Source organism: Papilio polytes, unplaced genomic scaffold (assembly GCF_000836215.1).
Source record: "Papilio polytes unplaced genomic scaffold, Ppol_1.0 DF824169.1, whole genome shotgun sequence".
Lineage (NCBI taxonomy): Eukaryota > Metazoa > Arthropoda > Insecta > Lepidoptera > Papilionidae > Papilio > Papilio polytes.
The window spans coordinates 325,613-353,306 of record NW_013525035.1 but is presented as its reverse complement, the minus strand read 5'-3'; the positions used below and the strand labels follow the sequence as shown (position 1 = coordinate 353,306).

General features: G+C 34.2%; 5 protein-coding genes and 2 long non-coding RNA genes across 8 annotated transcripts in view; 5 read left to right on the top strand and 2 right to left on the bottom strand.

The window, feature by feature from the left end:
- LOC106111422 (vinculin) overlaps positions 1-7,574 on the top strand; it is a 26,291-nt gene extending 18,717 nt beyond the window's left edge. Inside the window, exons 16-25 of the mRNA XM_013293511.1 lie at positions 803-868; positions 1,032-1,143; positions 1,472-1,565; positions 1,878-2,067; positions 2,727-2,960; positions 3,257-3,386; positions 4,909-5,021; positions 5,730-5,820; positions 6,134-6,198; positions 6,437-7,574. Of these exons, the coding sequence (XP_013148965.1) occupies positions 803-868; positions 1,032-1,143; positions 1,472-1,565; positions 1,878-2,067; positions 2,727-2,960; positions 3,257-3,386; positions 4,909-5,021; positions 5,730-5,820; positions 6,134-6,198; positions 6,437-6,544 (1,203 nt within the window). The 3' untranslated portion in view covers positions 6,545-7,574. The remainder of the gene's footprint in view (positions 1-802; positions 869-1,031; positions 1,144-1,471; positions 1,566-1,877; positions 2,068-2,726; positions 2,961-3,256; positions 3,387-4,908; positions 5,022-5,729; positions 5,821-6,133; positions 6,199-6,436) is intronic.
- A 2,857-nt stretch (positions 7,575-10,431) lies between these two features.
- On the bottom strand, positions 10,432-12,822 carry LOC106111399. Of its 2 annotated transcripts, none has more exons than XR_001226168.1 (4): positions 12,395-12,822; positions 12,211-12,313; positions 11,631-12,027; positions 10,432-10,742 (listed from the first exon to the last, which is right to left on the bottom strand). It is a non-coding gene; the product is annotated as an uncharacterized LOC106111399 (long non-coding RNA). The 2 variants fall into 2 exon arrangements; XR_001226167.1 differs by having other exon boundaries at positions 11,631-12,011; positions 12,395-12,814.
- A 317-nt stretch (positions 12,823-13,139) lies between these two features.
- Positions 13,140-15,346, top strand: LOC106111398. The gene is made up of 2 exons (XM_013293466.1): positions 13,140-13,328; positions 14,369-15,346. Exons 1-2 carry the CDS (start codon positions 13,178-13,180, stop codon positions 14,926-14,928), a joined length of 711 nt encoding a protein of 236 aa, XP_013148920.1. The 5' UTR covers positions 13,140-13,177; the 3' UTR covers positions 14,929-15,346.
- Positions 15,347-15,356: 10 nt separating this feature from the next.
- Positions 15,357-18,164, bottom strand: LOC106111400. Its single transcript, XR_001226169.1, has 3 exons — positions 18,126-18,164; positions 17,732-17,951; positions 15,357-17,298 (listed from the first exon to the last, which is right to left on the bottom strand). It is a non-coding gene; the product is annotated as an uncharacterized LOC106111400 (long non-coding RNA).
- An 8-nt stretch (positions 18,165-18,172) lies between these two features.
- Positions 18,173-20,259, top strand: LOC106111395. The gene is made up of 2 exons (XM_013293464.1): positions 18,173-18,650; positions 19,067-20,259. Exons 1-2 carry the CDS (start codon positions 18,500-18,502, stop codon positions 19,630-19,632), a joined length of 717 nt encoding a protein of 238 aa, XP_013148918.1. The 5' UTR covers positions 18,173-18,499; the 3' UTR covers positions 19,633-20,259.
- A 247-nt stretch (positions 20,260-20,506) lies between these two features.
- On the top strand, positions 20,507-22,120 carry LOC106111396. The gene is made up of 2 exons (XM_013293465.1): positions 20,507-20,724; positions 21,112-22,120. The coding sequence occupies exons 1-2, from the start codon at positions 20,577-20,579 to the stop codon at positions 21,678-21,680; spliced, it is 717 nt and encodes a 238-aa protein (XP_013148919.1). The 5' UTR covers positions 20,507-20,576; the 3' UTR covers positions 21,681-22,120.
- Positions 22,121-23,286: 1,166 nt separating this feature from the next.
- On the top strand, positions 23,287-24,569 carry LOC106111311. The gene is made up of 2 exons (XM_013293336.1): positions 23,287-23,555; positions 23,813-24,569. Exons 1-2 carry the CDS (start codon positions 23,402-23,404, stop codon positions 24,310-24,312), a joined length of 654 nt encoding a protein of 217 aa, XP_013148790.1. The 5' UTR covers positions 23,287-23,401; the 3' UTR covers positions 24,313-24,569.
- Positions 24,570-27,694: the final 3,125 nt, after the last annotated feature.

The window sequence follows — 27,694 nt, the reverse complement described above, 5'->3', positions numbered from 1 at the left end:
ATTTGGTACTTGTCAGTTGTCACCTTTAACTTGTCACTTGACACCTCTCACTTGGCACCTATCATTTGTTACTTGTCACTTGTCACCATTTACTTATCATCTTTCGCTCGTCACCTATCATTTGTCACCACTTACTTATCATCTCTCGTTTGTCACCTGTTACTTGTCACCTAACACTTTTTACCAGTTACTTATCATGTCTCGCTTGTCACCTCTCGTTTGTAAAGTGTTTAATTTTTTACCTGTCACTTGTCACCTGTCATGTCAACTTGTTGTTTTACAGGATGTATCAATGTGATAGCCTACATTCATTAGAAGGAAGCATCTCGAAAGATAATTTTAAACTTTCTGATGTGTTCGTTAATTTAGATTTCTCATATTGAAGTAGTATCTATGCTCTATACTATTATAATAAAGCGTAAACACACACTTCTTTGTTGCCTAAAGTGTCAGCAATTACAACATATTTTCGAACAACTCTTTTTAATAAAAAGCCCCACATTTACGTCACACTTTAGGCTATATATTTTCATGCCGTTAAACTTCGGGGTAAATATTTTGGATAAAAACCCTAATGTCGGAAAGAGACCATTAGTTGTTGCCAACATCAAGGAAGCAAGGTTGTCATCATGTGATGTCATTTTGACATTTGCTATTGATAATTTGACAAATGTTAACGATAAAAATAAACTTTTATAATTTTACGCAGATGAAGTCGCATGGGAACAGCTAATTTTATTATAAAGATCAGTTAACTGTTGCTGTTTTTTAATAGAATGTGCTAACTTATTTATTTGTACAGGTAGAAAAGCTGTCGCCGCAACTTATAGCGGCGGGAAAGATCCGCTTACACTATCCTGACAGCAAGGTAATAAAAAAAAGCTATTTTTCTATGCAATTTTTTAATATAAAGCTCTCTAATAAAGTAATTTCGGTTATAGACAAACAAAACTGTAAATTGACCATAATTTTTTAGGTTAAAGACGAATATAACCCTTAAGTTTTAGGTAGTAAGGTTCAATTTCCCTCAGGTGGCTGAAGAGCATTTCAATAACCTGAAGAACCAGTACGCGGACGCGGTGCTGCGTGTGAGGGACTTGTGCGACCAGGCTGTGGATCCTCTCGACTTCGTGAGGACCGCTGGTAAGTCAAACAATATTCTTTTTTCATCTATACTAAAAAAAAATGTATTTATATATGTATTTGAAATAGCTTAAAAACTACTGGAAAAATTCTTTATCCATTAAGCTACGTTATCAGTAATTTTTTTTATTTCACCCGAGCGAAGTCGTGAGTAATATATGTATGATAAAATGGCAAATATCTAAATTCGCCGTTAAAGCGAAGCGACCTGCCCATATGTATAGATGCGTTACCCTTAATTAATGGAAATACGCACATAAAGAGGATTTTTCTACTTATGTACTAACAACCTTGTTCCAGTATTTATAAATTTTGCCGCAACTTTCAGGTGAATTGATGCAGAAACACACATATCTATGTGAGGACGCGATACGCAACAACGATGCACAGAAGATGGTAGATAATACTTCTGCAATCGCTAGGTAAGAACTCATTTTTACTCCAATTTCAAGAACTATGGTCAGCATAGTAGATCAGTTACTTTCCCATCAAAGTCCCGTTTACATCGGTCCAGCAGTTCCAAAGACAGCGGTTGACCGGCATTTAGACAGTGCGGAATTTAAAAAAAAAATGCCTATAACATGCGACAGACAGATAGACAAAATTGTTTTAAAAGAATTCGTTATCAGCGGCTCAAATACATTATTGTTCAAAATTCTGGATTTTTTTGATATTACATACAGATAGTATATTTATTGTATATTAGTATGATAGATATTGTATTTCGTGTGCAGGTTGGCGAACCGCGTGCTGCTGGTAGGCGGTGCGGAGTGCGACAACACGGAGGACGGGGAGTTCGGGCGCGCGCTGGCGGCGGCGCAGCAGCGGCTGCAGGCCAGCATCGCGCCCGCCGTGCGCCTCGCCAAGCGCGTCGCGCTCAGCGACCGCGCCGCCGTGCCCGCCTGGCGCAGCGCCAACACGGAGGTACATACACGCCTACACACACCTACACAGCGATTACACACGCCTACACACGCGTACACACGCCTACACAGGCCTACACAGCGCCTACACACGCCTACGCAGCGCCTACACGCGCCTGCACACGCCTAGACAGCTCTTAAACGCGCCTACACAGCTCATACACAACGGCTACTCACGCATACACAGCGCCTGCATACGCCTACACACGCCTACACAGCGCATACACAACGGCTACTCACGCATACACAGCGCCTACACACGCCTATATAGCCTACATCTACGTATACGCTAATATACGTACGTAGGCATACCTAGACGTACACACGAACGCAACATATACGTATACACAAATATACGTATGTATGTAAACACACTTACATGGATGTATGTGCATGTACAATCAGGGAATCTGACGGTGTTTTACCGTAAGAGTAATTTCAACGTTTTGTACACAATGAGATATCTCTGAAGTGTAACCAGAACTTTTTTTCGTTATTAGTGCTGTTGTAAAATTTAAATACCATCCTAGTTTTAGTTTATAGCTTTTTTTAGGGACAAAGGTTGATCATTTCGAGTTTCTTTTTCAATCAAGTTTACCCTTCATTTTTTTTATTAAACAGCAAAGGAACATCTGTAACATGTTATATGTATTTTTGCAGATAATGAGTGCAGCGAGCGAGGTGGAGGCCGCACTGTCGCGGCACGCGCCCGCAGACACACTGGCGGCGCTGGGGGCGCTGCGCCTCAGCGACACGCCCCCGCCCCGCCCGCCGCCACCCGCGCCCGCCCCCGCGCCGCACGGCCCCGCCCCGCCGCGCCCCCCGCCCCCAGATACTGACGACGAGGGAGAGGACATATTCCGTCGTCAACCGCATCCCAGCCAACCGATTTTGGTACGTATTACTACAGGAACACGATTCAAATTAAAAGTCTCATCTGTTATGTGATTGTGACCTTTGTAGTATTAGCATTAGGGTTTTCTTTCTTTTATCTATACTAATATTATAAAGAGAAAAGATTTGTAATTTCGGATTTTTGTATGTATTACAATAACTTAACAACTACTGGGTGGATTTTGAAAATTCTTTCACGCTTAGAAAGGTAATTTATGTGAGGCTATACTTTTAATTTCACACGGACGAATTCGCGAGCGACCACTAGTCTTTAAGATGTATCTGATGTAACGCAGGTGGCCGCTCACAACCTGCACCGCGCAGTGCGCGAGTGGTCCTCCAAGGACAATGAGATCATCGCCGCGGCAAAGCGCATGGCCATCCTCATGGCGCGCCTCTCCGACCTCGTGCGCTCCGACTCTAAAGGTACGCACTCATACAAAGCCATACAAATTCATATAAAAACATACAAAGTTTTACAAAGTCATACATATTCATACAAAGTCATACAGAGTCATACAAATTCATACAACGTCATACAAAACCATACAAACAGCTTGTTGACACCAAAGACTTAAGAAATATAGATGAGGCAGTGAACAAAAATGTCTCACCGGTAATTTCTCCGACAGGTAATATAAAACGGGATAATAATTAAAAAATATCCGTGTACTATTAACAGAACTTTCATTCATACATACAAATATATAAATGCAAGCTTTATTTTATTGTTCCTCGTCTCAATTTTTAATTTGTAACACCGACAGATTCCCTGATTGTACACTCTGTTCGATTTAACCTATTGTATCTCTTGTTATATCTGTTTCTGGTTTTATATGAAAAGCTACACATTTATTGCAATTTCTATTGCTTTATGTATAACAAAGCTTTTGTATATATTTTTATTCACCGCTTACGGATAGAAGTGGCTCTCAACCTTATTGGTATGTAACGCTTATAAAATAATACATAAATGATTTATGCTTAATAATGCTTTCTATGAATTGTACATAATATAATTTTTTTTTATAACAAACGGTGGCAAACGAGCAAGCGGCCACCTGAATCTGCCAAAATGGCGAAGCGACCGCTGCCCATAGACATCCGCAATTGCAAATGCGTCGCCTACCCTTATCCGATATTTCCCCTACCTATGTTTCTCCTCCTCTGTCAAATCCACTTTCCCTTCCCATCCTCTCATTATAAGAAAAAGGCGGTAAAGAAAAAGATACTTAAATTAAGCCCCCGGCACCACACTCATCAGACGAAACACGGAATTGCTTCCACTTCACGCCTGTCTTCTGTGTGGTCGTGGTATTACACCGGGCGTGCCGGTTTAACAGTGGTAGTGCCCGCTTTAACATGTTAGCAGTGCAGGGCTCGCCCCCAGTAATACCACGACCACAGACAGCCGTCAAGTGGAAGCAATTCCGTGTACAGTCTGATGAGTGTGGTGCCGGAAGCCTCATTTATGTCCCTTTCTTTTTACCACCCTTTCCTTATGAGAAGATGGGAAGTGGAAGTGGATTTGACAGTGGAGACGCATAGCAAGGGGAAATATCTTTATGTGCGTCTCCTCCTCCGTTGTACAAGGGTAGGCAACACATCTGCAATTGCGGATGTCTATTGGCGGTTTCAGGTGGCCGCTTGCTCGTTTGCCACCTTATGTTATAAAAAAAATTATATGATACCAAATACAAAATCATAATTTTCATACTATAAATAAAAAACTAAGGTAAATATAGAAAAATCGTAAAATATAGTTCTATATATAATCAATACTAATATAATATAAAGAGATTGTATTTTTATATGTATTGAAATAACTCAAAAACTACGCTGATCTTAAAAATTCCTTCACCGTTAGAAAGGTAATTTGTAAGTAAAACTTCACGCATGCGAAGTCGCGACCAACGACTAGTTGATTAATATTAAAAAAAAATTGTAGGTAGTAAGCGTGAATTGATTGCCACCGCGAAGGCGATAGCTGAGGCCTCAGAGGAAGTGACCCGTCTGGCGAAGAAACTGGCCCTCGAGTGTACTGACAAGAGGATCCGTACTGTAAGTTATAACTTAAGACCACCAGACGAAGGGGCACGGAGCCTACCATAAGTTAGTCACTAGACCACTAGACCATTAGACGTTAGTCACTAGACCACTAGACCATTAGACGTTAGTCACTAGACCACTAGACCATTAGACATTAGTCACTAGACCACTAGACCATTAGACATTAGTCACTAGACCACTAGACCATTAGACATTAGTCACTAGACCACTAGACCACTAGACCACTAGATGTCAACTCATGTGTCTGAACACATATCTTTGAATTTCTTTGCATATGTGGGTAGGAATAACGGTGTTTTCCTTCTGAATATGAAATCTGAAAAATCTAAAACATTGGTACGACGATATTCGAACCCAGGACTTGTAGATAGTCAACTTAAACACCTGAGCCACCGACGCTCTTAAGTGTAAGAACGTAATATCGCTTAAAAACAACATAGGAGTGTATCACAACTGCGCTTGATAAAATTCATCTCTACCCTTTTACATTGCATTAATTTAATAATTGTAAAGCTAAATAAGTCCATAAAAGTATAATTAAATTGATATAACAATATTTGACATTTTTGTTAATAAATAAACAAAAAAATGCGATAATCATCTTTAAAATCTCTAGTTTTATCCGACTCGAAGGACCATTATTTCTTCGGTAACAGATAATTCCAATATAATAGCAATTTTGAATATTTTGTTGTATAGAATTTGCTGCAAGTCTGCGAGAGGATCCCTACTATTGGAACTCAGCTCAAGATCCTGTCCACTGTGAAGGCCACCATGCTCGGAGCTCAGGGTACGAACATAACTTATAAAAATAACAGCTCACATTATACTGGACACCTATATGTCTTGTTAGATCTTTTTCTTTAAAATTTCGAAATTGTCTAATAAAATGCCATAAAATCATGTTTAGAATATTCTAAAAGTAATTTTTACTAATATTATAAAAAGCAAAGCGTTGTATTTTTGTATGTATTGAAATAACTCAAAAACTACTGGGTCGATTTAAAAAATGTAATTTATCTATGAGTAACATGAGTTATATTTTTTAATTTAACGCGGGCGAAGTCGCGAGTACAGTTAGTAAATAATATTTTTCTTATCAGGTAGCGAAGAAGACCAAGAGGCGACAGAAATGCTTGTCGGGAACGCTCAGAACCTCATGCAGAGCGTAAGTTCATATATTTATATCTATTTTCTTTATATTTCTATGATAAAAGTTGATAATAATTCTCAATCTATATCCCAAGTAAAACATTTATACTAAAAGATACTTTTTTGGATTATTTTAATATGAAAAAGGTTATATAAGAAAACAGTAATTGATTCTATATTCATGTGTCTTTTATTCATCTTTAAATTACGTTAAAGTAAAGGTTGATTTTAACATTTTAATTTCTTTAACTCAGGTGAAGGAAACTGTAAAGGCGTCAGAGGGCGCCTCCATCAAGATCCGTACCGAACAGGGCGGGTACCGTCTGCGCTGGGTACGCCGCTCCCCGTGGTACCAGATCTAGACTGGATCGTACCAAATCACCGCCACCGTACCAGATTTACACACGATCTTACTAAATCTAGACTCATGTGTACCAGTTCTAGACTGTATCGTACCAATTTTTACCATCTTTGTACCAGATTTACACACGATCTTACTAAATCTAGACTCAATCGTACCAAGTTTTACCACCTTCGTACCACATTTATGAACGATATTACTAAATTTAGACTTAGTTGTACCAGATCTAGACTGGATCGTACCATCATCAATTTGGTACGAAAACTATATACTGCAGATATATTATAAAGTTAAATGTACTTTCATATTTAAAATGAAATAATAAAAGTCCATAAAACCGGTACTAATTTATTTGTATGGAAAATTCTAGAAATATCAAAATTAGTTCGATATTTCTCACAAAAAGTACATAAGTACAAAATACTAGATATAAAATCTTCTAGAAAAGTGAATTTTCTTAGCCAATAATAATTAGAAGTACAGAAAAACCTCTATATCATAATTTAAGGTTGTTTCATTGACAGCTATATACAGTACATAATAAATAATTACTTATTTTATAATAATAAATTGTATTTTTGTATGAAATATGGAAAAAATGTGACACTAACACTTGCTATCTCGTTCTTTTTAATTATCTATGACTCCTACGTAAACTATGAAATATTGTAATGCATAAAATAAACATAAGAGAACATTTAATTCTTATCTTACTAAAAAACAAAAAAATAATAACTATCAAGTTAATTTAAGAATTGCTTGAAGACGAAAATAACCGAATTTTGGTGCGTTTTAAAGAAAAACTCAAATTTACATAGTTTTACTGAAAAAAAGTGTTTATCGTAGATATTCTGCATCAAACATAAAAAAACAATTAAATTTAGAACTTTTTTGAACAAAAAAAATCAGTTAAAAACTCGACTTATAATAGTGTACATAGGAGTCATTGAAATGAAAGAGATAGCACATATAGTGTTACCACTTTGTGTAATTTACGAACATGTTTGTACAAACATTTGGCACAAAAAAAACAAAACGCAATTACAAAAGCGCACGCACACCTTCGACCAAACTATCGCACCACTGTTTGCTTTGATTTCTATGACCTCATATGGAGGTAAACTATTCGTTTTTAGTGCAACTAAACAGTTGTGTCGCGAAAGAGACAATCGCACAACCGTTGTGCGATATTATAGTCAAAATGCGCTCTTATAAATAAGTTTAAAACACATTAATATCGACAATTTCAACAATTTAAAACATTTAACAAGAGATAGCTGCATTTTATTACATTTAGGGCCTGTCCCACTACTGACTGATACTCAGCTTAAAAGTGACGTCACTATTTCCATCACATTTACGTTGGATTGTTATGACAATTTAGAATTTGGTGGAACATTTGGTGGAAATTTAACAGTGGTAGTGCCCGCTTTAACATGTTAGCAGTGCAGGGCTCGCCCCCAGTAATACCACGACCACAGACAGCCGTCAAGTGGAAGCAATTCCGTGTACAGTCTGATGAGTGTGGTGCCGGAGGCCTCATTTAAGTCCCTTTCTCTTTACCACCCTTTTCTTACGAGAGGATGGGAAGGGGAAGTGGATTTGACAGTGGAGACGCATAGCAAGGGGAAATATGCTCTTTATGTGCGTCTCCTCCTCCGTCGGATAAGGGTAGGCAACGCATCTGCAATTGCGGATGTCTGGGCATGTCGCTTTGCCATTTTGGCGGTTTCAGGTGGCCGCTTGCTCGTTTGCCACTTTGTTATAAAAAAACAGGCCCTTAATGTTCCTAGATTTGATACAGCGTGTTCGTAAATTCTTAAAACAACGAATTGTGTGTGATTTTGTAAGCAAGTGCCATTATATGCGTGACGTTAGATTTGTGATATATATATTGCCTTAAAAACATATATATTTAATTTCAAATACACATTTGGTAATTTTTCACAATATATTATATTTTTCTTTTAAATAAATTTAATTAAAAATGTGAAGATAAATGAACCCTTTACGAACAGATATACAGATATATTGTTGTGAGAATTATTTTTATATATCTGTAATGCCTTAATGACTATTTAATTATATTATTCTATATGTTAATTTCTAACCGGTCCCTAAATATAGCATAATAAAAACATCTGTATTTACTCGAAAAATTTTACTGGAATAAAAGAAACTAAACACAAATGCGATTATTCCTTTAGTTTGAATCATAAAATATATTTAACTAGCTCGTGACTTCGCCCGCGTGAAATTAAGAAAAATAATAAAAAATGTAGCCTATGTTATTTAGTGATGACAGCTTTTTAATGGTGCAAGAATTTTTTGAAATCGGTCCAGTAGTTTTTGAGTTATATAAATCCAAAAATATAAATCTTTCCCTCTTTATATTAGTATAGATGTACAGGATGATTCAAAAAACGTATATATAATATTTTTGTATGAGTGAGAATATATAATAAATATATTAGCGATAGTGTGATATCTAACTTAGATAAAAATGTGTAATAAGTAACATGATGTAGCTATTCGTAACTTAGTGCTTGTGTACCCTATTATTTACACTTTTGTTTTTTTATGTAAGTTTTATTTATTCTAATAAACTTTTTTTCTATTTATGTTTTGTTTCATTTTTACTTTTTTATTCCTCGTACTTTTTTTACTTTTTCAAATTAAGCCAATCAAGTTTCTATTCAGCCTAATATGTTTTACAAAATCATAGATGTTTTTATTACAAGAAAAAAACATTTTCAGGAATTTTATAGGTATAGGAAAGATTACTAGTGTATCCGAACTCTGAAACGACATTTTAATATGTATGTATTTTTAATGAGGCCACGCGAAAACTCTAAATTGTATTAAAATGTAAGAAACGTTCACGAAGCGACATGTTACAGATTCGTTTCGGTATTCAAAAAGTCACCAAGAGTTAAGGAGAAATTCAACGTTTTTTTAATCTATGGTAGTTTGTGATGTATCGCACGATAGGCTGATCATTTAGAGCTTTAATAACTAATGCAATAAAAGTAAATAACTTGTAAAAAATATAAATTATTCTTTTATGTAGCTGTTTTATTTACCCTGAAAGAATATTCCCCATTACAGTGCAAACCATAGAACTAAGGAAAAGTTACCTAAAACAAGAATTACTTTTGCAACATATTCTTTCGACACCGGAGAAATTATCTTGAAATAGGTCAATATCTATTACATACTAACATATGAGTAGAAATACAGTAAATATCCAAAACACGATTAAAATAAATTCAAAATCATGAACGAACGAACGCATCAAAATTTAAACTACGTTTAAATAAAGCTTCTTGTCATCTAGTCTAGATTTGAGTAGTTTGAAAAATAACGTATATGAAGTTATTTGTTTGAAGACAGCTACATACCTATGCAGAACAGACATCCTTCCTTAGTAAACTAGAACTTAGGAGGGTCGATAATTTTGTTAAAAGTTTATAAATTATGAGATATGCTAACTTTCGCCCGCGACTCCGTCCGCGTGGAATTAATAAAAAAAGTAGCCTGTGTTCTTCCAGACTATCCTCTACATCTATACCTAATTTCATCGAAATCCATTCAACCGTTAAGGCTACAAACTCTAACAAGCATCCATCCATCTAAACTTTGCCGTTTATAATATTAGTAAGAGTAGCAAGTATAATGTGCCAGATAGAATAAAGGTGCGCTTTTCGCTAGTAACCTGCTTTGGCAATTTAGCAGTGCATTTTTAGCAAATTTTAATAAAAATTTAGCAATGCAATTAATTTTTATGTAATTAATTAATAAGTAAACACGAAAATACTTGTAATAGTGATGAATTTTATCGATAGGTTATTTTGTGTCTGCCTAATTCTTGTAAATAAAAAAACAACAACTAGTAAATCAATTATTTATTTATTCTTACATAATTTTTTTATCTTAATCCAAATTAATTGTTTAAACTTGTCCTGGTGGCGACAACAACTAGTTTCACACCCATTAGGGGTTCTATCTTCAGGGGGAATGTTACTGAGGTTGTTTTGGGGTCGAGTCGCGCGTACTGCGATCTTTTTCACTGGCTGTTTCACTTTAACTCTAAGCTTTATGAAGCAAGTTCCGCTGCAAGGTGAGCCCCTCATGTCTGCAATCTGGGCGAGCAGGAGCTTGAGCTGCATATTGCAGTTAAGTATTCACTGCAGAGAATTCTGAAACAAAATCAAAGATTAATTTAGTTAGTGAGTAAAGAAAAAAAAGTTTTGCCATCTGATACAAATTTTCATAAATGTTTCTTATTTGTTTAACTCTGTATATTTTTTTGGATGGTAATAAAAAGGTTTTTATTATTATTATTTATTATTATAAAAGAAAATTCTATTGAGTGTTGCTGTTATTCAAATTTTATTTTTTACTACATTTTTTATATATTACCAACACACTAAAATCAAAAGCTCACGTATTTTTGTCTAAACTAGTTCAGTAGATTTTTTTAAAGTAGTTGTTCGTCACACTGGACACTATTGAATAAAGGGTTAACAATATTACCCCACCCATGAACACTTCAGTGATGTAGATATTTTCACCTATCAACTAGTAATATTAATAATATGATTCTATGGACTTTAGTTTATTTTAATTTAAGTAAATACTAAAATGTATAATAATGTAAGCTTGTTTGTCGTTTTATAATTTAAGTACTTAGTAAAATTAACTTTTAAAATCGTTTCTAATAATGTTATGCACCTGTTAGCTAATATTGGTTTTGTATTACTTGTTGTCTATTTTTCTATGTAACTGTGTGGTTAAATTAACTGTTGTGTACACTTATATCTTAGTAATATTATAAATTCGAAAGTTTAGATGGATAGATGGATGGATGGATGGATGTGTGTTAGTTTGTAGCCTAAATGTCTGAAACGGATTTCGATAAAATTTGATATAGAAGTGGAAGATAGTCAGGAAGAACACATAGGCTACTCTCTTTTGTTTTTTTTAACTCCATGCAGACAGAGCCACATGGGAAAGCTAGTAAATAAATAAATAGTAGGGATAACCTTTTTTTTAATTCGGGAGAGATCTTCAAAAAGATACCCTACCTGCTGGGGGATTATGCAGCTACAGCATTATGTGAGGTTTGTTGCAGCATCATAGCGACACAGGACCATGCTAATGCATCATCTTCCTAGGACCATTAATGGGAGATCAGGACCCCCACCATAATCACCAATGGCCCCAATAGCCTTTATACTTAACGGTGTTATAGTTTATACTAGCCATGATAGATGTTCCACAGCGTCCCAAAGAGATTCCCCAAACCATTTGCCTCCGTCCAGCCCTCTCACACTCTCGCACTGAGGCCTCCTGCATAATACACTTTCACAAAAGAAGATTAACATCATCCCCTTTTCTTTTTCAGTTAGTGGAGACATAACCGCAGGCAGTATGAGTTTCAGTCCAATCCTCAGAGCCAATACACGCTGCAATAGGGATAACCTAGTTAAGAAGTAATTTTTCTTCAGTCAGTTTTTTTAGTTAAGAAAATAAATGGGGAGTAGTGTTTTGTTATTATTTTGTTTCATTCTATTTCAACTTATATTAGACTTTTCGCTTTTATTGTATACTTAATTTCATTTGTTTTTACCGAATGTAAATGTTTCTACAATAAAGAAAACTTACATCAAGTCAATCTGCACATTATTCTCTTTGCGGTTTGCAAATCAGTCTTTTAGGGTCTACATTTCGGGTCATTGTACACATTGTGGCATGGCTGTAGACCTCTCTGAAATCAAATATACTAGATTAGGTTTGGTTTAAAACTAAATGAACGTATATAGGCAATACTCCAATAGCGACGTCTTACTATATTATGTTCCCTACTGAAGCAAGATTTTTGTTTTAATAAACGTCAACAATAAACAAGCATCGTTAGAAATACCGAAGTCTTGAGTACTTAATCATAGTTAAAGCTCATTTTATAGAAACGTTTCTCGCAAACACTTGTTACATAGTTATTCGTTAGAGAATCCGATTAGGATATTTACAAACGCTTAAACTCTTAGGTAAACAGAAGCCAATGCGATTCACTTTTAATAAAGATTACTTTAACAATTTATTAGGGATGTGTATTGTTAAATCAGGTATGAATCTTGTCGATTTTTACTCTCATAGACTTTAGAATCGATATTCATAGTATCTTATGGATCAAAATAAACACTGTTATTTCCATTAAGTTTATTGAGTTTTTTTTTTTAATCCATTAGTTAAAACTAAAACTATGAATCTAACGATTCCAACTTTTATGAGAGTAAAATTGAAAATCGAAAAGATTCATACCTTATTTTACAATACACATCCCTACTAAATTGTCAAACTAATAGTTCTTTTTAAGACAAATTATAGACAAACTATTATCATGAATATTTTAAGAAATTAGCTTAATGTGTTTTTCTATACACAGTATGTTATAAACTCTGTAAAAACATTGTTTGAATAGAAATATTATGAACATTTTGAAATGGCTTCACAAGATGGCTGGATCAGCGATTGCAGCGCCAAAACGAAACCACTGGAACAATAGCTGTCACTTTGGCTGTCACCCCCCTCACCTGATTCCGTCCGCAGCTGTCGTGCTAAGAGTAGCGCCATGTTGCCTTTCAACTACAAGTTGGATCTCAAATTAATACAACTCGTTAAAGAAAATCCCGCGTTATATGATCCCACCAGTGCTAAATACATGGACAGCAATGCCCGAGAAGTAGCTTGGCAAAAAATCGGAGACGAAGTACAAACATCCGGTGAGTAAGAAGTTTGTTTATATGATACGATTTATTGTAAGCAGTACCAGTGTTGCCAATGAAAATTTTTACCCCGCCGTGTACGTTGTACAAAAAAGTCGTGGTTGTATGCAAAAAAAACTGGGTCGTAACTTAAAAATCGAAATAAACACTAACTAAATGTCGACATTTTATCGATTTTAACATCATTTAAGTTTTCCCTCTTCGTTATAAAAATCACAAAATATTTCAAGCATAAACAAATTATTGAAATTTAATTATTCCCGATACAAATAAATGCTAACCAATGATTATTTTTCGATCAAATGCCATCCAAAAAAATAAATGTTTATTCGTTAACAGTTCCTCTGAATTTTGAAAAGCCGTAGAATCTGCTACAGCTTGATCGTAGATTTTGTAATTTGTAGGCATGAAAGCCTTATACACGGCAATAGCCGTAGATTGGCAACATTGTCCCCTACTATTGTATAAACTCGAATAGTATTCATTAAACTTTTATTGTTCCAAATTATTGTATATTTGTCGATGATGTTACTAATAATATAACTGCGAAAGTTTAGAAGGATGGTGGGACGGTTATTAAAAGGTATCTCCCTAAACTGCTGCTCGGATCTCATTGAAATTTAGCACAGATGTAAAGCATAGTCTAGATAGAATAGGGATGGCAAACAACTGGCACTAACCATAAATAGCACATTTTTTTTTATTTTGGCCACGTCTATAATCATGAAAACACTACGAAAAAATTATGAAATAGGAGCACCGTGGAATTGGCATTATCGTCAAAATTATTCGATGGCACGTCGAAGGCTGCATTAAACATCTTTTAAAAAATGGCACTGAAATGCATAAATGTTCGCCACCCCTGGTCTAGAATAGATTTAGCTACTTGTAAGTTTCTTAAAAGTTCCGCTTCGACAGAGTCGTAAGCAAAAGCTAGTTATTTAATCTTTTTTAATAAAATAAATCTTAACACTAAATATTAAGCAGCGGTTGTTTCTAACAAAATTAAAAATGTCTAATATGCTGTCTCATTGCAGCTGAAAATTGTAAAGCGCGATGGATGCACATAAGACACGTGTTTCGACGAATCCTAAAGAAACCTGTCAGAGCATCAGGACCACCAAAAGTATACAAATATGAGAAGCAACTCGACTTTATTAGACCACTCTTTAAGGATATCCCGCAAATAATTAACTATGATTCCGACACCAAGTCTGAGCAAGTCAACGATCGTTACGATGATGAACCTTGCAGCGAAACTGAGGACACTCCTAATAAGAAGTTAAAAAAGAAGAGAATACCTAAGCCGAGTTCTAAAAAGAAGATTAAAAAATATGAGGAAGAAGAGCAAATGAGTGTGTCACCGACTGAAGTAACTACGCTTGCGTGTGAATTTGAAAGATCAGAACCTTTAGATGCTTTTCTGTTGAGCGTCGGAGCTACGTTGAAAACGTTCTCGCCATATCATTTGAATGTTGCCAAGACTGAAATATTTAACGTCGTTCAAGAACATGATTTGCAACAGATATTGGAGAAAACACGATCTGAAGAATCTATGCCCGAGACATCACAAAAATATTCAGATTATATGCATTAACAAGATTTTAGTAAATGTTATTATTCTATTTATTATTTTGATATTTTGTTAAAGTTAAAGACATGTGCATTCAGTAGTAAAATTTTATTCATAAGTAAAATGTTAAGTTATAGTTATTAATTGTATGTGCGAAATAAAATAAAACGCTATGTACTTTCCTCCTAATATCCGTTCCTCTTTCCCCTTCCCCACAGAGAGTAGACGCGTTATACAATGCTCCGTCAATTAAAAGAACGCGGTAAAAAGTGAACTGCGCAAACTTTGGTAATAAAATACGTAATACTAACTTTCATTATTAGAGACAATAACTTAGTTACATATGTAATGGGAAGTTGCAATTACCTTTTCAAAATTTATCTTTAATATATAAATGCGGGAGTTCAGATGGATAGATGTTTGTTAGAGTTTGTAGCCTAAACGGCTGAACGGATTTCGATGACATTTGGTATAAATGTAGAGAATAATTTGAAAGAACACACAGGACACTCACTTTTGTTTTTTAAGTAGGAATAAATTCTGTTGAGTAATGCACTTTGAAATAAGTACAATTGCGTCATGTAAAAAGAACAAGAACGCTAACGACAAGCACAAGCTGCACATTAGGCGATTTATCGGTCTATTTGGTGGTATGAGGTAGTGTGACGTCACGCGTCCCGGGCCGCTATTGGTTCATTTCACTTTTGTTTCCCGCGCTGTGTTTGACATTACGTTCAGTAGCTAAATACCATCGAGTGCAAAAGTTTTATTACGAAATAGCTTTACATTGACAAGATAGAAAACATATTTAATTGTATACTGTTTCATGAAGAGGGGCTTAATGGAAAGCATTACGGTACCTTAATTTTACTTAACTGTGTTTGTACTTAATTAAATTTTGCAGAATTAATCAAATATTCGTTGTTATTTTTTTATTGACATTCTATTTAATGTTTGTTAACAATTTAATAAATAAAATAAAGGCGTAACGTCGATCGTTTTCGTGCGTGAGGTTACCAATGCGCAAACGCTTTCTCCATTCTTTTTACATGACGCGCCCTATATTGACCATGGATGTTATAAATTATGGAGGAGGTCGTAGATGGAAATACAAGCTAAAAATAATTAAAGATAATATAACTGTTTTAGAAGACAAGGTAGAGGACCTCCAAAGAGGAAATCGAAAAACGTAAATGTATGAATGTGGTATTATTGTACTGAAAATAACTCAAGAATGTAAATAACTTATTAAAAATTCTTGTTAATTTGTTAGGTTAGAAAACATAAGACAAAAAAAGTTATGTGTTAAACATTTAGGTATTTGTATTAACTAAATAAAAAAACTAAAGTCGAATCGCCATTATACACAAAAACTGCACTTTAATATTTGAAATATAATGAACCTGAACTATTAAAAATTAAAATTTACTTACAGATACGTTTATAAAAACTTTAAGGATCAAAAGAGTTAAAACCTTAAAAGTTCAAGTGTTAAAACCATGGCTGACCGTTGGCTTCATCAGCACCAGGCTGGTAACAACAGCTCATTGTACGTCTCCACTAAGGGGCCAGGAGCCTACCCAAAGTAAGGTGTGTCTAGGCCAGTCAACCACGCTAGCCCAATGTGGGTTGACTTCACACATATCTTTGCATTTCTTCGCCGATATGTGCAGGCATAAGTTGTTTTCCTTCACCGTAAAAACGTCGGGTAAATTATTGACCAGAGTATCCAACAGCTGATTCAATGTGACCAGATGCAAATTGAATTAGCTGCTAGTGTAAAGGACTTTCTATTTTTCGTCGACATATCGATCGAAAGTTTTGCTAGTAACATATGTCGTATTTATAAAAACATTTATTAATGATGTCTTCATTATCTAGCATTATTATATTCATTAAAAAGTACATTATAAATACTAAATGCACTGACATTCACTAAAACTGGCCACACTACTAAATTGTTATTGAGTTGTGACGTCACCGACCTCTGATTGGTGTTTGAGATCGAGGATTGGAGGGTAAAAAAATTAACTTTTATTTAAATTGAGATAAACATACCAACATAGCTGGTTAAGGATTATCTTTTAAGTGAAAAAAAAATAAAAGCTTGTTAAAATTAGAAAAAGCGATTTCATTTTTTATTTATATTATTCCTACGTGTGGTTAATCTCGAAAAAGGCATAACAAAGAAAATTCCCATTTTTTTAATTTACAAGGTATTATAAAAATTTAAAGATCTCTAAAACTAGAAAGAGTCCCTAAATATTTTTAGCAACATTTCAGATGGATTTAAAAAAAATCGGTGTGTAAATAATGCAGTTTGTTATTTACAACAATCTTGTTTTCCATGCCTTAGTCATATCTTAATATTAATTTCTTAAAATTCCTTCGCACCTGAAAAATAAAGAATTAAAGATTACAGCTTATTTCTCTAATGGAACTCATTAATCATCAAAAATCTAAAACTATTTTTTACCATTATTTTATTAATTGAAAAAGTTATCTGCCCATAATTGTAAAATGTCTAAGACTACAAGCCAGTTACCTGTGGGGTTGTGGTATTGCACCGGACAAGCCGGCCTATTTCAGCTATGATATTAATACAGGCTCTACCACTGTTGAATTACAATCAAATTTAGATTGAAGACTTGTCAGCATGTCCAATCCTTTAGTGACAATTTACTCAACAATATATAATACAATAATTGATATAAACACAACTTTGATAATGTTAAAGTAATTTTTTTCATTTAATAGTACTTATCAAGCAAACTAAAAGCCCAGTTTAGTTAAAATAATGTGGAGTAACTACTAAATAAATACATACCATGAAGCATTTGGAAGATGTCATGTAGTTACTTATGTCTTTTTCAATAATAATTATGTTCCTATAACATATCAATAATGGTGATAATCAAAAAGTTGTATTTCTAATTACATTTAATTATTTTGAATATTCAGAGAATAATGACTGTCATCTTCATCCAATTTCTATTTCTGTGCATCCAAAGATTATGTGTCCCTGCTGTGTTTTACTTCTTTTGCACCTGAAAACAGAAAAATATTAAATAATTAACTGTTAATTACTAAAACTTCCCTTGGAATAAAACTGCAAAGCGTATTTTTTGTATATTAAATTTAAAATAATATTAATACAATTTTGTTTGGACCTGTGTAAAAAAAAAACATGCAGTGTTTGAATATAACTGCTGATCACTTACTTTATTTTAAAAAGTAAACGTTGAAAGACATCCTTACTGATTTTTTTTAATGATTAAACAATGTTATTTTCATTAATATTGGCAATTTATATCACACACAACAAAAACAATTTCAAAATTACAAGCAACGATTGAAACTGCAGACTGATAAATCGTCGTGACATTTTAGACCGGGCGCACACTACCTACTCGATTTTTAGTTGCGCAACTAAGCCGTTGAATTCGTTGCGAAACAATCGACAATCGCTCACAGTTGTGCGATTGTTTAGTCAAAAGTGTGCTCCACTCTAATAGAAATCGACCGACGACCGACGGGACTGCGACGTTGCCGTCCCGCGCATTCCGTCCGCAGCCGTCGTGCTAAGAGTAGCGCCATGTTGCCTTTCAACTACAAGTTAGATCTCAAATTAATAGAACTCGTTAAAGAAAATCCTGCGTTATACGATCCCAACAGTGCTAAATACTTGGACTGCAATGCTCGAGAAGTCGCTTGGCAAAAAATCGGAGACAAATTACAAAAACCCGGTGAGTAAGACGTTTATACGTTGCGATTTATTGTGTAAGCAGTCCCCTACTATGATACAAACTCGAATAGAACTCATTCTTTAATTGTTGCAAATTATTGTATACTTGTTGATGATGTTACTAATATTATAATTGTCTAAAGTTTCGATGGCTGGATGGATGGATGTTTATTAGAAGGTATCTCCTAAACGGTAGATCTGACCTTGATGAAATTTAGCACAGATGTAATGCATAGCATGCATATTTCTCTAGAAGAAATACATACCCTACTCTAAGTACTTTGTTTCGCTCTTACAGAGTGGCACTCAAAAGCCGGTTGCTTAATATTTTTATTGAATTAATAATTATAAAATATATCTTAATTCTAAAATATTATACAATAATAAAGAAGTTTCTAATACACTGTCTCATTGCAGCCGCGAAGTGTAAAGTTCGATGGAACCATATAAGACTCGTGTTTCGACGCATACTAAAGAAACCTGTCAGCGACTCGGAACCACCAAAAGTTTACAAGTATGAGAAGCAACTTGCCTTTATTAGACCTCTCTTTAAGGATATCACAGCACCAACAATTGACTATGAGTCGGACACAGACGTCAAAGATGACACAGTTAACGATCGTTATGATGACGAATCGCGCAGCGAAATAGAAGATACTCCTCAAAAGAAGATAATAAAGAGAAGAATACCTAAGCCGATTACTAAAGCAAAGATGAAGAGATACGAAGAAGAAAAAATGAGTGTTTCACCGAGTGAAGTAACTACGCCTGCTTGTGATTTTGATAGGTCTGATCCTGTGGATGCATTTCTGTTGAGCGTCGGTGCTACCTTGAAAACGTTTTCGCCATATCATTTGAATATTGCAAAGACTAAAATATTTAACGTCGTACAAGAACATGACTTGCAACAGATCTGGGAGAAAACACGCTCTGATGAATCTGTTCCCGAGACACCTCAAAAATATTTAGATTACACGCATTAACTCTAAGATTTTAGTAATGCGAATATTATTGCATTTTACTATTTTGATACTTTGTTGAACTTAGACGTAAGTGTATTTAGTAGTCAAATTTTATTTATAAGTTAAACGTTAAGTAATAGATGTTGATTAAGAAACATGGATTGTATATGCGATATTAATTAAAACCTAATGTACTTTTATGTCTGGCAGATACTTTACTACTTATGTTTGTTATACACAATTTAGTCTATCAGTTCTCGCATTTTAGAGTTATTTAAATAAAAAACAGGGTTTTTTATTTTGATCCATAACGTACGAGAATGAATCTGGATTTCAACTTCAGTGTGAGTAAAAATCAAAAAATTTGTTTACTATTTTTTATCCCTACTAAATTGTTAAACTAATCATCCTTATTTAGACAAACTACAGACATACGGAACAGCACTTTTCGTCGTAAGTAAGAAAGAAACGCTTACGAAGCGACGTGTTACAGATTCGTTTCAGTATTCGGCCACAAGTCACCAAGAGCTAAGCGTGAATTCAGTGGTAGTTTGTAATTTATCGCACGATAGGCTGATTATTTATAGGTCTAATTAATTATCTACAACAAATATGAACAGTTGTTAATAAATATAAATTATTCTTTTATATTGTGATTTTACTTCCCCTAAAAGAGTTTTGTGCACTGTAGGTAAGACAAGAATTTAGTTTGCGACTTATCTTTTCGACACTAGTAAAATTAAACTAAAATAGGTTCTGACCACTTTTACATACTAACGTATTAGTACAAATACAATACCATAAATATAAATCACAAATAAAATAAATTCGAAGTCATAAGCAATGATACAAACTGCAGACTATTAAAGCGTCGTGACATCTAAAAGATCGATCGACGACGGACGCGACTGCGACGTTGCCGTCCTGCGCATTCCGTCCGCAGCCGTCGTGGTAAGAGTAACACAATGTTCTTCAACTACAAGTTAGATCTCAAATTAATAGAACTCGTTAAAGAAAATCCTGCGTTATACGATCCAAACAGTGCCGAATACATGGACAGCAATGCTCGAGAAGTCGCTTGGCAAAAAATCGGAGACGAACTACAAAAACCTGGTGAGTAAGACATTTATATGATCCCCTACTATGGTACAAACTCGAAGATTGTTAATTTAAATTTTGGGTCTGCAAATTTTTATATATCAACTTTCGCCCGAGACTCCGTCCGCGTGGAATTAAAAAAAACAAAAGTAAGTCGCCTTCCAGATTATGATCCACATCTATGCCAAATTTCATCCAGATCCGTTCAGCCGTTAAGGCTACAAACTCTAACAAACATCCATCTAAACATTCGGTTTTTTTAATATCAGTATGAATATGATTTGTCGATGATGTTACTAATATGTATTATTACTGCAAAAGTTTCGTTGGCTGGATTATATATTAAACAGTGATTGTTTCTATCAAATTTAAAACAGTTTCTAATACACTGTCTCATTGCAGCCGCAAAGTGTAAAGTGCGATGGATCCACATAAGAGACGTATTTCGACGCATACTAAAGAAAACTGTTGGCGACTCGGAACCACAAAAAGTTTACAAGTATGAAAAGCAACTCGACTTCATTAGGCCTCTCTTTAAGGATATCACAGCACCAATAATTGACTATGAGTCAGACACAGACGCCAAAAATGAGCAAATTAACGATAGTTACGATGATGATTCTCGCAGCGAAATAGAAGACATTCCTAATAAAAAATTAGAAAAGAAAAAAATACCTAAGTCGAGTTCTAAAACAAAGATGAAAAGATACGAGGAAGAAGAACAAATGAGTTTGTCTCCGAGTGAAGTAACTACGTCTGCTTATGACTTTGATAAGTCAGATCCTCTGGATGCATTTCTGTTGAACGTCGCAGCTACGTTGAAGACGTTTTCGCCATATCATTTGAATGTTGCCAAGACTGAAATATTTAATGTCGTGCAAGAACATGATTTGCAGCAGATTTTGGAGAAAACACGCTTCGAAGAATCTATTCTAGATACATCTCAAAAATATTTAGATTACACGCATTAACTGTTAGATTTTAGTAATGCAAATAGTCTTGCATTTAATATATTGATACTTTGTAAAACTTAAAAATTTTAGTATATTCAGTAGCCATATTTTATCAATAAGTAAAATGTTAAGTAATACATTTGATAAAGAAACATTTATTACATGGGCAAAATCAAATAGAACCTAATATACTTTTATTTCTAACACATACTTACTGCTTATGTTTGTCGCACAGTTCAGTCAAACAGTTCTCGCATGTCTGAGTTATTTCTAAATAATCAACTTTTAACAATGCTTCGAACTCGAAAGTGAAAATGGTGCGACTTGACACATGGTAAGGACAAATTTATCTGACGAATCATTAGCGGTGAAGGACACGCACTGTTAAAACATTGAAACTTAACTTAAGAGGAGCCTTTAGTAGAGATCAAATATACTTAACTGTCTTTACTTTTGTCGAAGGTTATTTTGCTATTTATTTAGATCAGGCGTTTCTTAAACTCATTGTGTTATGTCGATGTGTGAAATAATCTGGATACCCATGACATGAAATTTTACTTACTGTAAGTCTACGTATTTTGAATGTAAGTAAAAATTTTCATTACATACATTGTTTTAATTCCACAAAATTGAAATGTAAATGATAAAATTATAATTATTTGATACAAAATCCAAAATATATTTGAATCGACACTTTCTAATTTAGTAAATGGTATGTACATACATTTAACAATAGCGTTGTTAAATTTTAAAATTCATGTGTGAAACACAAGTTCCAACATATGCAAATGTTTTAATTTACTCATGTATTGTTCTTTGTACATTATATTATACGGTTGCTGACTTGGAATAACGAAATACAATTCAATTCGGTTCTATACAAACTATAAAACTAAGCAACTGATTTTAGATAAGGTAATTTAAAATCAACCTTTTAAAATATAATTCAGACGTTAATGTTTGGCATACTTATAAAAAGCCAACACAAAGATAATTTCGTTTCGTTTGATAATAATATCACAAGGAGTTGCGACGTGTCGTGACCCGTTACGGCGTCGTCGGGTCGCTATCGCTCGTCGTGTTCCCCTCGCACTCGCCTCGTGCTCCGCTCGCTCCCGCTCTCGCAGCGTGATATTGCGTCTTGCACAATATAGAGTACGTTTACATGGCAGTATCACTAGGTGAATTTAGTTCTTGGACTAATTTAAAAAAAATATATTGCAATATTTAGTTATAGTATAAACAAATTGCTGTGTAGAAAGATTTAAATCAAGCTAACAGATTTTTGTACGTTAAAGATATTGTTGATTTTTAATATCAGTAATTATATAGATTAAGATATAAACGTTTTATCTTATCCTAAATATTGATTGTAAAAAGTAAAATTTTATCATAGAAATGAAAAATCCATAAAGTATCTTTATTATTGATGAATATATGTCTTTTAAATAGTAAAGTCATTCTGACCCTGTTAAGAAAACAGCATACTTAATTATTGATAGCATTATTTGTAAACTTAGCAATTAATTTAGTTAACAAGATTGTGGCAGTGATACAGCCGTGGAGACACGCGGTCGCGTCGTGTGACGGCGACGTTGCCGCTCCGCGCACGACGCCGCGCCGCTGCGCCGCCGGCCAGTGCCGCGCGACGCGTCCGGTGCGACATCGCTCTCTTGCACTTTAAATTGTGTCCTAAATAAATCACATTGCGACATCTTTGCCTTTTAACTCTTTTAATCATGCCTCTACCGTTTAATAAAACTTTAGATTTAAAATTAATAGAGCTAGTGAAGGAAAATAACATTCTCTACAATTCGAAACATGCTAAATACTTGGATTTCGATGCGAGAGAAGTCATCTGGCAGAAAATCGGAGATGCGCTCGGCAGGCCTGGTGAGTTACGACCTTATGACCTTTAATAAACATTCTGTAACAAGTTATTATATTGTATTCTTTATTGCAATTGAAATAAAAGCTATTTTATGATGTACATTTTAAGATGCGATTCACCTAATTCCAATTCATGCATACGATTTTCATTGTTCCTTTTAAACTAATGGCAAGAAAATTTAACGTTAAATCAAAATGGAGCACAAGAAAATTATCTTATAATTGAAAAAATACCATTTACGTATTACTTTTTATTCCAGCTTTGGTATGCAAATCTCGTTGGATTAACATGAGGGATATGATGCGTCGTAAAGTCCGAGAACGTCTCCGCAACCCGAACCAGCGCGTATACAACTACAAATACGAAGATGAACTATCATTCATGTTGGCTTACTTCAAAGAGTGTAACAATACTACCGAAGACTACGCAAGCTTTATGGAAACCACCGCAGAAGACTGCGATATAGAAATGCCGGCGGAAGTATTCGTTGATGGTGCAGATTTTGAAACTAATGATAGAGAAATGAAGCCAAATTTAACAATAATGAAAAGAAAAGAACAAGATAATCATGAAATATACCAAGATTTGAATCCTGCGGATCCTTTAGATGTTTTTTTAATAACAATCGGTACGACTTTAAGGAAATTCAGTCCTTATTACTTAAATCAGGCGAAGAGTAAGATTTTTCAAGTGGTTCAGGATTACGAGCTGCAGCAGATTGTAAATAAAGAAGACCAGCCTTTAGATAATAATAGATAGGGATTATCTTTAGGTATAAAATCAAACTTACAGCAAACTTGATTGGCTAGTTATAGGCGTCGCGGATTTCTTTTAAGATTTTTTGCCAGACCAGATAAATCTTGTACTATTCAACTAATGCCAATGTGTTGAGAAATTTTCGATTATTCGAAATCAATACTTTTAATGTATACATGTATACTCTAATTATACGTAATAATGTTAAAGTTTTTTTAGTTTAAGTATGTGATTTAAAAAGTGCAATGATTTTTTTTGGTTATGTGACTTATGTTTTAAATAATTCATAAGAATGATAAATGAAATATGAAACATTTGTCCTAATTTGTAGGAATTTTTTTAATATTTTTTATTACTATGTAAGTAAATATAGATAGATCTATATTTTAGAATAAAGAGTTAAATATTTTTACAATTTTATTTGTGTCTTCCACAACTACTATTTAAAAATTACTATATTTTTATTTCGCAAAATGAACTAAGAGTGCACGAGCATACAACGCCATCTATTGGTGTGATATTGAAACGTGGTAATAGATGGCGCTGACAACAATTATAAACATTTTTCATTAAAGTAAAAGCATAATTATATTAAATAATAACATTTTTTTGTAATGAAATTAATTGTAAAATTATAATTTAAGTTGCAAAAATACTATGAATGAATATTTAACAACGTACCGGCCGGCACAAACGCTATAGACGTAATTTGAATTAAAAAAAAAAACAATGTTTTAGGCGCGAATAAGATAAGTAAGCAATATAACCACAATTTTATGTAAACTAACAAATGCGATTTTACTTATGTATGTAAATAGTGTGTGTTTATCAGGAAATAAAGAAGATTTTCCCAGTGGTACTTATTTACATTTATAATATCGCCTGTATAGTCTGGTTGAACCCAAGTATAGCTAATGTAATATTTGCAACTAGCTTGCCAGCGTGCTAGTTACTAACGCGAGATTTGATTTGCTGACACATTATACTGGAATGATCAAGTGGACTGGCATGTAAGCTACTGTTCCATTTTAATGGAGTGTGTTCAAAAATAAATAGATTTTATCAAACTACGAGCTAATTGTACATTTTCTTGCATCAAATAAACTAATGATTTTTTTATTTATAGTCGCTTAAAAAAATATTTGATACATTTGTTTTATGTATTAAAATACTCCAATTAGCAAAAGCTTGGTAAATCAATGCGTAATAACTAAGGAAAACGTATTGAGGAAAAATTGATTCCAGAAATAACTTGTGGTAATGACGCATTTAATAAAAGGATGTATGATAGCCAATTTTGGTAAATACAACCGTTTTGAAATATCAATGGTAACAATTTGAAATACCCAGAAACAATAGAATAATCTGGAAACAAACAATCAAACTTTTATATAGTTGCAACTAGATGGCGTTGTTTTCAAACTTTTTTATCAGGTTAAATCTTAATTTAGTTATGGAATACTATCTTTTACCCGCGACTCCACCCGCGAATTAAAAAAAAAACAAAAGTGAGTTGCCAATGTGTTCTTCTAGATTATGTTTAATGTTCCATGTTCTAGATAATCTATTCTATACAATTTATAAAGAGGATAGATTTGGATTTTTGTATGTATTGAAATAACTCAAAAACTTCTGGGTCAATTTTAAACATTCTTTTACCATTAAAAAGCTACCTTATCAGTGAGTAACATAGGTTGTGTTTTTAATTTTTTTTTTAATATTTGAAAAGTTTTCATGTAACGTAACAATGGAAGGTACCATTTTAAAGCCGGCAACTCATTTGCAGTCTGCAGTTCATGGTGTTGCTGATGTTATTGGGCATCGACTACTGCTCTTTAGTCCCCTTGTCTTATGAAAAATATAAAAAAAAATCCTATAAAAATATTATTTTTATTATAAAACTGAACAGGCAATTCCAAAACTATACAACTGGTTTTTATCTTTAAGAAATTTCCCATTCACGTAACTTCGTCGTAACTTCGAATGACTCAGAAATACGTTCACGAGACGGTCACCTTTAGCAAAACAAACATCAAAACACGACGCATAATTTTAAAAGCCATTAACTTGTAAAGGACATCAAATTGTGACTTATAAACTGACTGGCTCTCGCCCGTGACTTCGTCCGCGTGGAATTAAAAAAACAAAAGGAAGTAGCCTATGTGTTCTTCCAGACTATCTTCTATGTCTTTTATTTTTATAATATAAGGTGGCAAACTAGCAAGCGGCTAACTGAATCCACCTAAATGGAAAGCGACCGCTACCTATAAACATCCGCAATTGCAGATGCGTTGCCTACCCTTCATTGTCAGAGGAAGAGATGCACATTAAGAGGACATTTCCCCTTCCTATGCATCTCCTCCACCGCCAAATCCACTTTTCCTTCCCATCCTTTCCTCTCAAGAAAAGGGTGGAAAGGAAAATGGGCTAAAATTAGGCTAGATCTATGCCAAATTTCATGGAGATCCGTTCAGCAAATACAAACTCTAACAAACATCCATCTAAACTTTCGCATTTATAATATTAGTAAGATTACTAGGTAAATCTCACTAACTAACTAAAACTCAAGGTTACATCAGCACAGTAGCGTTTTTTATTAATCCATAATAAAACTTTCATTGTAACATTAGGTCCAAAGTGAAGACAATTGGTTCTATGTTTTAGTAACTTCGACGTCAAGTCCTTGTTTGAATATATTGTTTTGATAGTTAATGGAAACAATACGAGGTTTATGTGAAGCAGATAGATCACAGTCTGGCCGAATGCACCTCCATACAAGGTGATCTCTTAATAAACAGGAAAAAATTCACGCAATATTTTATTTGTGACTAATTATATGATGTCAATCAGGGTGACCATAAGTTTATTTTATTTATTGCACGGATAAGTTTATGGATATGTGCATATGCTGGAGAAAGAACGGTAAGAAATTGCTGTTAGAATCCTTGATATGTATTATTTTTATAGGACAGTAATGTTACCACGTTTACCAGATTTTGTAAAAACCTCCTGATGTTATTTAAGGTAGGCAAAGATATTTCAAATGAGGTAAGCAGTTTAAACTAATCAGAAATTAGATTAAATGAACGCTACAAATGTAGAGAAAGAACGAAGAAAGCATAGTTGGATTGTACAAACACATGTCTAAGGGAGTGACTTCAAATATGGTTGATAGAGATGTATGAAAGAATACATTGACCCTCCGTAAAGAAAAGGTAAGTAGATTTTGAAAATCAGGAATGTCTCAAATATTCAATAAATCATGGTGTTTGTAAGGAATCCGCTCAGGAGCAGGATAAGCGTGCGTTCGCACGGGCAGACTTTGTACGCCGCGGTAAAGTTCAAGGTCAGCAGACTTTTTACGCCCACGAGATAGGTGTTCGTA